This window comes from Electrophorus electricus, chromosome 23, assembly GCF_041902795.1.
Source record: "Electrophorus electricus isolate QZ-2024a chromosome 23, ASM4190279v1, whole genome shotgun sequence".
Classification (NCBI taxonomy): domain Eukaryota; kingdom Metazoa; phylum Chordata; class Actinopteri; order Gymnotiformes; family Gymnotidae; genus Electrophorus; species Electrophorus electricus.
This window is the reverse complement of record NC_137519.1, coordinates 8701599-8714411: the sequence shown is the minus strand read 5'-3', so window position 1 is coordinate 8714411 and position 12813 is coordinate 8701599. Positions and strand designations below refer to the sequence as shown.

Genomic DNA, 12813 nt, shown 5'->3' with positions numbered 1-12813 from the left:
TACATCGGGCGATTCCTCTGTGGTTTCATGAGTGGAGAGACCTGGTGCTGTTTTACAGGGACGCCCAGACCCTACTGTTTAAAAAGATGTTGTACTATGTGTTTAGGAGTATGGTTCAATGTGTGTGTGTGTGGCTGTGTTTGGCTGTGTGTGGCTATGTGTGACCTGAATAACTTGACCTGAAGGCTGAAAGACTGAGGGCTATAGTATCATCCTGTTGGATCTAGAATTTTCCATCTTCCATCAACCAGTGTTGCTGGATTGGAGTAGGGGGTGTGTGCGTCAGGGGGGTGGGAGGGGGTCTAGCCACTGAGCTCCAGGCCGAAGCCCTTATCAGCGCCCCGCATTGTTCTCCGGGCTTTTTTAGCCATGACTTCATTAATGATCGGAAGTAGCACACGGCCCCGTACGCTGGCGCAGGGGCTGGATCCTTCCCTCCCACCACTACCCGCCCGGTACCACCCGCCCAGCTCATGTTGCAGGATGCAGCCCAGTCATAGGAAATGATGCATCTGGACCCCGAGAGGAAAACAGCCCACACAGAGAATAACTGGAATTGTGCCGGACGTAAAATGAGATTTGGACTCTCTCTCTCTTGCATGCTCTTCCTCTCCCTCTCTCTCTCTCTCTCTCTCTCTCTCCTTCTTCCTCTCTCTGTCCCTTCTGCAGCTACTACGCAGTGGCCTCGTACGACCGGACAGACCCCGTCTTCCCCAAGTTATGAGAATTCTCTGCACTCTCTGGTGAGGACACCCTCCACTCACCTCCACCCCACTCACCTCCACCCCACCCCCTGCACACTGATCACTTTTTAATGGACACCGAGGGCCTCGGTGCTTGGCTGCTGGAAGGCACAGGGCTAGCGTTACACACACATTCCGGCCCAACAAATGTTGGGGACCGGCATAGGGAGATGTTATGGGTTGGTGTTGGGGGGTGGGGGGGCGGGGCTGCACAGAACAATACCTATCCCATGGGGCGTGTCTCCTACCATCTGTCCGCTCCTGAGAAGACTGGGTGGGGATTGGCTGGGGGTGGGGGGTGATTGGCTGGGGTGGCTGTGTGGGGGAGGAGGGACCGGTCTGGGTGCAGCAGGAGGGAGGGGTTGCGTGCTGGCAGCTGTTGCATTAGAGTAAAGCTTCTGAATTCCAGGGCTGACTGGGGAGAGGAATCTCGAGAGGGATCACTTTTCACACACATAGGCACATGCGCGCACACACATACACACACATACACACACACACACACACACACACACACAGACCTACTCCTCTACTCCTGCTTCCCATGTCGTTCACACCATGAGGTGTGTAGATAAATATTTAGACACACTACTTTGTATGCCACCTGCAATTGTGTTTTTTTTTGTTTTTGTTTTTGTTTTTGTTTGTTTGTAGCTGTTAGAGCAGTGACAGAGATCACGAGGGCCCTGAGTGGCCCAGAGGGTTGTCAGTCATCACTGGTTCTTTAACCAAGATGTTAACACACTTTGGTTTTAGTTCGATGCCTTGCACCCTTTCTTTGCTTCTGTGTGACTCTTTGTCCCTTGTTGTCTCTACGCCTGTCACTTTTCTCCCCCCTCTCTCTCTCTCTCTCTCTCTCTCTCTCTCTCTCTCTCTCTCTCTCTCTCTCTCTGCCTGACTGTGCGTCAGTTTGTAACGGTGTCTCACTGCTCTCCTGTCCCTGTCTGACTTTAGAAAAGCCGCGTGCATCAACAGCTGCATGAGCATCTCCAGGATGCCATGTCCCTCTTAAAGGATGTCTGTGAGGTACACTCCCGCCCTGTGGCTGCCCGCCCGCCCGCCGCTCCTCACCACCTGCTTTGCTTCCATTCTAGTTGATCATACTGCCATTTTTTCCCTTCCATCACTTAGTTTATCTACTTCTTTTTCTTCTTATGATAATCAGGCGTGTCAACGGTTTAGTGGCTAAAAAGTAGTCGTTCCATACCATTACGTGCCAGAGGAGTGAGTGGGAAAGATTCCTGTGGTGTGTGTCCTGCACAAGGCTTCAGGACACACACGAGACTTCCATTGAGTTCACATGGCCAGGCATCTCATGAATTTCACTTTTCTCTCTTTTGTTCTGTTCTGTTCTGTTTTGAAACTCATCCGTTTTTTTGTTTTGTTTTGGTTTTTGGGGGGGGTGGGGGGGTAATGTTCTTATATTAAGCCACTCTCTGTGTCTCCCCTCTCTTCTCCTCCTCCTCCTCCTCCTCCTCCTCTTCCTTGTCCTCTCTCTTTCTTTCTGTCTCTCCCTCTTTCTCGATCTCTCCTTCCATTTCTCTCTCTCTATTCCTCTCCCGCCATCCCAGTCTCGGATGGAGGATCGCCTGGACAGACTAGACGATGCGATCCATGTGCTGCGGAACCATGCTGTGGGCTCCACCACCAATCTGCCCAGTGACATCCACAGCCTGCTTGGACAAGCGCACAACGGGCCAATCACAGCCATCGGCACCAGCTTCCCCACGTCCGGATTGGTTGCCAGCAGGACAGCGTCTATGGTAATGGATCACCCTGTTTACTTTCTTTGGAAAATAATAACTTAATTGTTTCAAAGCTTCCTCTGAGCATTTTTATTTATTTCTGCCAAGTTCAAAGCCCCCCGTCAATCAGCTGCAGTTGTTTAAACAAAATTTAAGCAAATCAGCTAAACATGTCCGCTTTGAGTCAGTTGGAAACAGAGAAGGAAATAAGAGAAAGGCATGCACTTCTCGTTGTGTTCTTCCAAACGGGCTAATAAACAAGCCTGAGCCACCTGTTTAAAATGAAGCCTCGTCCATGTGCTGAAACTGAACCATTTTCCACAGAGGGCCGTTTAACTCAAACCCACATACTTTCCAAATGCGTAATGACTGGCCAGGCTCTCTCTCTCTCTCTCTCTCTCTCTTGCTCTCTTTTTCTTTCTTTTCCTCTGTCTCCTCCCCCATATTTGAATTCAGCTCCGAGGGACGGAGGGGTGGATGAGAAAAGCAGGCGAGGTGGGCCGCAGCGCAGCTCTGGCGCAGCAGGCTCGGCCGTGGGGACTCGGTCCGGGCCCCGGCTTGGGGGCTTGGGGGCCTGTGTTGGCCTGTCCGGTGCGAGCCACACCAGAACACGGCACATTAGCCAGTGCTCTTCCCCGGTGTTAGCGCATTGGCTCCCCTCAGCGCAGAGGCTGGAGCACAACTGTGGGGAAAGAAGCAGCGGAAGCAAGTGCTCTCTCCTGAATCCCTCTGCAGTAGGAAACCATGCAGGCCATTTTGTTTTCCTTTCTTTTCCTTATGAAAATGTCTGCATTGCGTTCGGGAAAAGTAGGAACATTTTAAAGATAGGAATGATTCATTTTTCCAGTGCCAGATTCCTTCTAAGAGCAACTGGTTACATGTCAGTAGGTGTTTTCAAAGTCACAATGTCATGCCCTTAGGATAAATGTAGAGCCTGAAGATGCTTGAATCTTATCTTACAGTCATTCATGAAAATAGCTGTTTAGACTTATTCTTTATCAGTTGACGGGCTTCGCCCCAGGCCCTTCTGTGTACAGAGATGTGCTAAAGCATTAATCATTTAGTTGTACACTTCTAACTGTCATTAATTTCAGAACTCCTACCAGATGACCTGTATGTATAGATAGATTCACTGTGGGAACCCCTTCTGTCTGTGTTGACAACACCCACAGCTACAATAACATAGCTCATCGGAACGGAACACGATGTACTCAAATGCGTGTGAGGTTGTAACTCCATTTGAGGAGAGAATTTGATGCCTGTGTGTGTGTGTGTGTGTGTGTGTGTGTGTGTGTGTGTGTGTGTGTGTAACAGTACAGGAGTGTTAGAGTGGAATGAGGCTTGGTGACAGATCTGTGCTGTGGTTGTGTGATGACCTGATTATGTCCCTGTGAAAAGGAGTCTGTGTCGACGCTGCCAGTGGACTGTGTTCATATCCACACCCAACAGAGCTCTCCCTGTGAGACACACTCCCCCTACCAAAACAGCACTCTGATTCAGCATGACTACCACGCATGCTTTTATTTTGGCTTTAGTCTTTAGTTTCTCTCTCTTTCTCCTCCTCCCCCCCTCCCCCTCTCTTTCAGTCCTATTTCTTAACAACTCAGGAAATGTGATGCCTCAGACGATTGTGTGTGTGTGTGTGTGTGTGTGTGTGAGACTGAAGTCCCCAGCTGTATGGTAATCAAACTCAGCTAGGAAAATGGCTGCCTTCTTCAGGCAACAGCCCCCCCTCCCAGACTCCTCCTTCAACCCAGACAAAGAGTTGTTTGGACACTTGTTGAGAGCTGTGCTGTGATTAGTGTGCGCCATAGGGGGGCAGGGTTAACAGAAGACAGCTATGACTTAGGATCATATTCCTAAAGGAAAAGTGGAAAATAGCCCCCCCCCCCACTGTCTTGCCATAGTTGACATCTCTATCCAAAGGTAACCAACTTGGATTCAGGGTAATGACAAATAATGGAAATAATTGAAGCAAATATTACAACAGCATTCCTTATAGGAAGTGAGTTGGTAGTCATCTTGCCCGTAATGCTGCAGGTCTTTGAGAGCATACGGTTTAGACTGCAGAGGTCATTCTTTGTACTGGGAGAAGCAGAACAGAGAGCCTCTCTGGGCTTTGAAGTGGAGGCTTGGGCCCTGTGAGTCTGCTCTCTGGTGTAATGTAAATGGTCTTGGTCCTCTTGCCGCTGATCAGATCACTTCACGATCAGAGAGGCCCTTGATGTTGGACCGCTGTTCTCTGGCTCATCTCCTCACTCGCATGTGTTCTGACAGGGCCCCGCCCATCGCGACGAGGCCGTCAGCTTGAGCACCAATCACGCGGGACTTCAGGGCGCCAGCGGGCCGGCCTCCAGCACCGAGCTCAACCACCAGGCCGACACCTTTAGAGGTACTTGGCTCCTACCTCCACTTCGGAATTTGCGCAGCTGCTAATGAAATAAACCACGAAAGCCCATTTAGCGCTTCACACACATGCTTTTGGCAGGAGATGAACGGACAGGAGAGCCTGCAGCGAGCACTATGTTTTTGTGGGGGTTTTCATGCATGACCATTTTCCATGTCAGTTTCCATGACCCAACTTCACCGTTTTACCTGTAACATTACCCAGGCTATTTAGATTTGTGTGTGTGTGTGTGTGTGTGTGTGTGTGTGTGTGTGTGTGTGTGCGTGCGTGCGTGCGCGCGCGCGCGTGCATGTGTGCGTGCTGTAAAAACACAGGTCTCGCCAGCGGCCTGGATGCTCAGGTGGCCCCTTCCCTGGATCTGAAGATCGAGAACCAGGACAAAGATGACATGCATGAAAACCACTCCTCCGAAGACGTCAAGTCAGAGGACGAGAGTGATAAACGGGACATCAAGACACCCAGAGCAGGGACTCGAACAAGGTAAGTCTCATTCACCCAGCACTCAAACAGCACTCTCATGTCCTGGCCTGCTGTTCTGGAGTGTCCTACACACTTCATATGATCATATACATTGACAAATGCTGTATAGCGCGGTTATACTGCATCCTATTGGGAGTGTGCTACTCCTTAAATAGATTAAAACACAGTGGTCATGTAGCATGGTTAAAGGCTGGCTTGCATTATTTTGATCAAAATTTTGTTTATTTGATGAATCAACTGCCAAAATTCATTAAAACAGCCACAGAAAGAATGTGTGATTTTAAAATGCTCATAATGCACCCAAAAGAATTTGTGGCTTATTAGCAGCTAATATACACATTGCAGCCTTCTGCCATGTTAGTATAACAACAACCAATATCACAAAAAACACTGCCGTAATAATCATTAAAGCATAATGCGGCAATACGATCATTTGTTGATTATTAGGTCACAGCCATATCATGTATACTGATTTATTTCCTGTCACAGATGTAACATTCTGCCTAGATTAGCGGCTCTCGCGGGCATTGCTTTGCTAGCTAGCAGTTCATCTGAAGGCTGACTCTGGGCGCGCTCTCCTCCCACTTTCTGCAGCAGCATTAACGAGGACGAGGATCTTAACCCGGAGCAGAAGGCTGAGCGTGAGCGTGAGCGCAGGATGGCCAACAACGCTCGCGAGCGCCTGCGAGTGCGCGACATCAACGAGGCGTTCAAGGAACTGGGTCGCATGTGCCAGCTGCACCTGAAGAGCGAGAAGCCGCAGACCAAGCTGCTGATCCTGCACCAGGCCGTTGCCGTCATCCTCAGCCTGGAGCAGCAAGTCAGGGGTCAGCCACTCATACCGGGTTCTACACAAATGGGCGGGGCTTCCTTAATGAGGCTTTGCGCTCCCCTTAGCTGACTTTAATTGCACTTTCGTATTACAAAAGGTGATCTCTTAGTCTTCTTGGCTTTCCTGGAAGTCATTGTTTGCGGCCTTCCTTAAAATATAAAGTTGATGGCGGTGTAAATGGGGGAACTTTTGGGGGGCAGATTTAAGGTGAGGAGGGGAAAGTGCATGTGGCTTGTTTATGACAAAAGACAAAAATCAGCTATGTGCGTTCGTCTCGCCCTCCCAGAGCGTAACCTGAACCCCAAAGCGGCCTGCCTTAAGAGGAGGGAGGAGGAGAAGGTGTCAGGCGTGTCAGGGGAGCCCCAGCAGACCCATCCGAACGTTCACCCCAGCCTCACAGACACAGCCAACCCCATGGGGCACCTCTAAGCACTTGGCAGGTAAGCAGACATTCAGGCTCTCAGCTGTGGGGAAGCAGAACAGTGCAACAGTGCCGGTCCAACTCTCACATTTCTCCCAACCATCAAACTGCTTCAGACTTGATGGTGTTAATCCAGTTGTACAGTGCGTGACAATGTGGAACTTCCACCTTTTGATTGATCAGTAGAATTCTACAATTCTAGGTACAATGTCATGTGAAAAATGCAAACTTTATACGTAAAGGTTATGTGTAAAAACAGGTTGGCTTTTTCAGATAATCCAGTTTATTAGAATAACTTATGTTGTTTTATTTGAACTTTCAGATGAAAGTGAAGCCAAGGGAATCTGTAAGATAGTGTTGGTGACCCTGCTTTCCCAGGGCAGACAGGACTCGCAGCTTGTGACACAAATTTGAAAAGACAGAGACCACTTGAAGTGAAAATCTACAGTCATGCAATCTTGAGCTCGAAAATCTCCAGTCCTGCAATCCTGAGCTCGAAAATCTCCAGTCCTGCAACCCTGAGCTCGAAGTAAAACTGGGAAATGCCAGGCTTCCTCAGGCAGTATCCATCATTCTTCATTTCTGCCCAAGAGAAACACACACACACACACACACACACACACACACACACCCCACCATTGAGCACATATCACTGTCTGCAAGCAGTGTGTCACATCTGTCCAATCAGAGACTGTCGTGCTCCCCTCCACCCCCCACGTGGAAGTTGCATTGTGCCTAAACTGAATTGACGAACGCATTGTAACAGCAATTGTTTTTCTTTTTTGTTTGTTTATTTTTCTATTTTTTCCTATTTATTATGTCACATAGCTATAAAGTCTATGTTTAAAGGGAAAGTTATGACATTGCTTTGAGAAGCCAGTGGCACTTCAGTAGATCTTTCAGTTTGCCAGGATCTGAGCGAGTCTACCCCAGCTGCTCAGTATGTGGAGAAGCATGTGTCAGGCCCTTACACCCAGGCACCCGCTCCACACCCTTCACCCAGCGCCAGAGATTCTCACTCTGTCTGTGGCATTTTATACAATCAAAGTTTGAAGGACCCCTCTCCCTACCTTTTTTATTGTTGATAGTTTTTTTTTTCTTATAAAAATTAGAAAGTAAGAAATAATATATGAATTATATTTATGTTAGATTCATTCCACAAGTAAGAGCATGAGAAGCCAAAACTACCTAGTGATGTGATGTTTAGTGTAGCAGAGGGTCCGAGCCACACATGGGCTGAGCATAGCCTCGAGGGGAAGAGTGGAGAGACACTCCACTGTGTGTGTGTGTGTGTGTGTGTGTGTGTGTGTGTGTGTGTGAGAGAGACAGAGAGAGTGAGAGTGTGTTTTTGCTCCTCCCGCTGTGTTGCAGAAGCAGGGCTGGGATGGCAAACTCAAACTTTACTGAAAGGTCAGAGGTCACCTGCAGGCTACAGATAGCAGACCAGTTACTATTCCCTTGCATTCCCTGCATATTTTATAGTGTCTTAACTGAAGGAAATGAGGGCGTGTCCTTTCAGTTCCTTTGCCATATAGTGTTAAATGAAAAGAAAATGGCAGATTTCCATTTACTACATTTTATTATTGTCTGATGTTGCATTGTTTGGTATCTGCTTAGTTGAGCAGCTGTGGTCGTGCTTGGGTACCTGTGCAGAGGAACCTGTACTATGCTTAACCTCCAGCAGAGAATCGGGCATAGTTTCATCAGAGAATAGATCCCAAACGATGACCACATTATCACCTGGCCTGAATGGAACTTTATTTTGTGTGTTATTTTATTTTTGTCTAAAACCATTAACATAAAAAACCCCCATAAAAAAAACACCAAAAAAAAAAATCATTACTCTAAGTAACCATGTTATATGTTTATTTGTAACTGTATACAAAGCATCTCTCTAGGCTTCATAGTAAAGCGTATATTGTCATGTGTGAAAATAGAAGATGATTCTAAGTTACTAGGATGGCTTTTCCCCTGGCCCTGCCAACCCCTAAGCATTGAAGTACCTGATACAGTGATCAGCAGAGTGGGAGTGCAGTGTCTGTGGTGTGAGAAAGCCCTACGGACTCAAACGCTGTGACTCAAGATCAGCACCTAAAAAAAAAAAAAAAAAAACAATGAACAAAACCCATTTTGAAGAGCTTTTTTAGTTACCATCTTCATTTTGTGTGTATGCTTTTTACATTTTTTTTTACATTTTGGTCTTAATTCTTTCTTTTGGTTTATTTCTCTCTCAGTCTGTTGTCTTCCGTGCATGCTCAAACAAAAACCGCCACACAACAAAGTCAAAAGAACAAAATCCCGCATCGGTTTGTCTTGGAATATCAGAATTCCCGACTGAACTCCCGACTGTCCCTTTTGTCCTCTTTTTCCCTGGTCTCTGTGGAGAGTACTTTATGCCCTTATGATCTCCACTAGTCCTTGAGGCCTTTGTCTACACATTTCAGTATTGAAGTGCTTGCGTCGTTGCTGGCTGTAGATCGAGGGTGTGCGTCATCTACTCATCGGTCGTGTGTCCGTCCGTCCCCCCCCCCGCCCCCCCGCTTTTTCCTGCTTTATTTCCCAGGTTTATTTTCTTTGCTCCATGTTGGATATGATAGACTTTACCATATGCCCTGTTTTCCCTCAGAAGAAAAAATATATCAAAAAGATTTTAAAAAAACAAACAAAAAAAAAACATTTGGCTTATTTTTCACTGTAGTTAGCCTTTTATACAATAATATTGTAAGAACATTTCTTGAATTCTAAATATTACTCTTTCTAGATTTTTGAAATCGAAAGTTTTGAGTAAAAAGTTTCTTACTTTATTTTACTATATTAGATAGTAAAAAAAAAATGTACGGTTATTTACCATAACCTGTCCATTATTATCAAAAAATTATGAATAGCATCTTAAGAACATAAGTAGGATTGTAGCTCGAGGTCTAGTGCGTATGGGGTATTGTACGAGCTCGGTGTTCTCTAGGATCTACTCTGCATCTCTGTTTCTAGTCTGAATTGTTGGGTGAGTTTAAAGATTTGTACCCCAGTCCGAAACCCAAGGTATTGTCGACATCAAAAATAAAAGAAACCAGCAGCAAGAAGTCCATTTTTTTCTGTCTCTGTAACAGAAAACACAATATGTATATAACATTTATGTAGCAATAAACGTGCCATCTTTTTTTAACAAGATTGTATGTGCGTTTATTTCCACCTCTTTACAGTACACTTTTTTGTCCTTCATATTTCTCTTGTCATGCAGTAGTTTTGAGTTGTTGTTTTTTTTTTGTTGTTTTTTAATTATTTAAAAAAAAATTGTGAAACCCTATGTAAGTTCATGGAGCTCATGTACAAAACAATGTATTCAAATGAATGGGCTTTTCATATATACAATCTGCCACAATATCTCCTCTTTAGAAGACTCTTCTACAGTGGATTTAGGCCAAATGAAGAACTCTGTGCAAGAGAGTGTTTTATACTATGTAACTCATTTTTTGAAGGCATATCAGTGGACCATTGTAGTCTGTATCAAAAGAAGTACTATGGAACATATGTTTCTATTTTTAATAAAGTGTGATAGCAGTAAGCTTGCATCTAGTCCCATGTTTTTAAGTTTTGGTTCCATTTCATACCATTAATGTTATTGTCTGGTAGTGTACAGACGCATTTAATTTTGTTTTGGCATTTGCTGAGATGTCTGAGTGAAAAGTTCAACATCTGCTTTGCGATTATCCTCGCTATCACACAAAAAGTCGATGGGGAACCTAGTTTGTTGAGAATGTGAAAATATTAACCTTGTTCGTTCTTTAAACGTATTTTCTACCTTTCCCTGGTTGTCACGCTTCGCTATGTTCCCACGTTTTTGTGTCAGTACTGGCTAAAATAAGAGGCAATATTTCTTGTCGCTGGGAACCACAGTTTATAGACTGAGCCGGCCAGTGTCTCGTGATCAGCCAATGAAAGGGCTCCTCTCGTTTTTCAGCTCATCTGTGCATATCTGCGCACTGACATCAGTCCTGGCTGTGCAATTAAGACCCTAAACTAAAACCCAGAACCCGTTCACGGACCCAGCACATCTGCCCCGTGTTATCTTTCTGTGCATGTGCTGCGAGCGTGAGTTTCTCGCCGGATCCCTCCCACACTTACGGAGACGGGAGTCGCACTCGGGAGAACCTACCGTGGAGCTCATGGCCAGTCCACTAACGCACTCGAGGTCGGTCCTCCCAGCAAGACACCTCATCAGGTTGCGAGGCTGTTGCCTCGAGTGGGTTGAAGTGTTTTGTCTCATTTCCTCCTTGTGCAGCGTGCGAGTGCATTAGTGTGACAGAGAGTGTGTGTGTGTGTGTGTGTGTGTGTGTGTGTGTGTGTTCCTTCCTGACTTCGTCGTGCCCCCGAGTGTTTACTTGCGGTCACCTAGGAAAATAGACATGTTTTCGGTGATCCGGAGACCACCGTGTTTGCGGGCTGATTTTTATGTGCGTGTGGCAGAGGAAAGCCACGTGTCAGAAGCAAGGCTGCCGTGCGCATCTGTCTGTGTGGGCCGGCGATTATTCCCGTTGGCTGTGTATTCACGCGCTTAGTCTAGGTTTGAATATTTCCGAAGATAAACATTTTCTAACACATACTTCAAGCAGATTTTTCTAGCAGATAGGCTAGAAAGCTAATACCAAAATGGTAAATAGGAAAAAGTCCAACTATTGCAATATTATTAATATAATAGGTTTTCTTAGGTTTAACCACTCATGTTTCATGGTTTGATAACTATTAATGCTACTATTGTGGTCGCCATCCCTTATATGTTGACAAAATGGTTGGTCATACTTGAATTGCACATTATAAACAAAAGTCTTGCTAAATCGGTGCAAATTTAAAAGCCGAGAAGGATTCCGACTAGTGGCGTCTTGTCCGCACTTCTCTCTCCCGAAGGAGAAACAGCGCTCTCTGCTGAACACCGGGCCCCAGCTGTATCGGTTCAGACGCGGACAGCGCTTCTATTGTGCAACGCTGTAACTCGACCCAGCGCCTGAGTTCAGACAGAGACCAAGGCATAACGTGGTCCTTCCACTCCCACAGACAAAGAAATGAAAACCGCAACAACGGGAGGGGCAGATATCGTCCTATAGATTGTTTCAGAAATTCGGATTGTAGGGGAAAACATTTATTTAATAGTGTTACATGTCTATGGGGGGTGGACACTGCTCACACTACCTAGCCTAACACATTATATAAGTAGTGTGAGCACGAATTATTGCGGGGGCACGTCAAATCCCCCAAATTACGTCTATGATCATAGTGTAAACTGAAGACAGGACTTTCAGAAGTTGTGGAAGTGACAACCTGCCTATATATTGATTGAAAACATTAACAAGGCTTCAAGCAATAATCTACCGTAACTGTAAAGTGCTGTCATTACAAAAGTGCGGATCGAGGTTTTTCATAATAGCTGGATTCAGAGGGCAACAGGCGGGGTATTTTTATGGTTTCAATAATAACAACTTCCCTTTTGTGTTAAATATGTGTTCGATGACGGATAACTGTGCTGTTTAAGCAAAAAATGCTTTTACCCTGTGACATTTTGCACACAGGCAGGCTTGCGACAACATAAATAACAACCGCAATTTTTGTGATTTACATATGCTGGGTGTACACATTGTAGTACATTAAAGTGTCGCTAGATGGCGCCATCAGTCTTAAATACTTTAAAGCGACGCTTGATTCATGTAAAATTCCGGACAATTTTCAAGACCCCAACAACCAATTTTTAAGCACAAGATTAGACAAAAACTGAATACTCGTAACAGTAATTGACAGCGTAAAGTGTTGTTTCTTATCACCCATTTATTATATATTTGGTTGGACAGCACTTTATGTTTTTTCCAGTGTTAGTTAGCCAGGTAGAAGCCTACTAGACTGATTTAAAAAAAATTTTGCTCTTCCCAAATGTAGAAATAATACGTTAGGAATTGTATAGTTGAACCTAAACATTTGAGCAAGAATAACTACTTTTACTAGTAGGGACAACCTTTCCTAAGAAGCCAGTCCGTAGTGAATAGAGCAAGTCGTCGTAAGTGAAATGTGAAATGGTTTCATGTGAAACAGTTACCTGTAAGAAATACAATTCAAATTTAATGTAATTAGTTCAAATAATAAAATATAAAAGATACAGTTCACCAGCTGATAACGGGTCTGTCAGTAACAGTATCGAACGT

At 45.4% G+C, this 12813-nt stretch overlaps 1 protein-coding gene across 6 annotated transcripts in view; it reads left to right on the top strand.

The window, feature by feature from the left end:
* Positions 1 to 10190, top strand: part of tcf12 (transcription factor 12) — a 74850-nt gene extending 64660 nt beyond the window's left edge. For 3 of the 6 annotated variants that reach the window (XM_035520737.2, XM_035520734.2, XM_027007389.3), the window contains 8 exons: positions 670 to 743; positions 1698 to 1769; positions 2315 to 2506; positions 4766 to 4880; positions 5210 to 5375; positions 5970 to 6202; positions 6494 to 6647; positions 6951 to 10190. In XM_035520737.2, coding sequence (XP_035376630.2) covers positions 670 to 743; positions 1698 to 1769; positions 2315 to 2506; positions 4766 to 4880; positions 5210 to 5375; positions 5970 to 6202; positions 6494 to 6636 — 995 coding nt within the window. In that variant the 3' untranslated portion in view covers positions 6637 to 6647; positions 6951 to 10190. The remainder of the gene's footprint in view (positions 1 to 669; positions 744 to 1697; positions 1770 to 2314; positions 2507 to 4765; positions 4881 to 5209; positions 5376 to 5969; positions 6203 to 6493; positions 6648 to 6950) is intronic. The other 3 variants (XM_035520739.2, XM_035520738.2, XM_027007390.3) reach the window with 1 other exon arrangement.
* The last annotated feature ends 2623 nt before the right edge of the window (positions 10191 to 12813 follow it).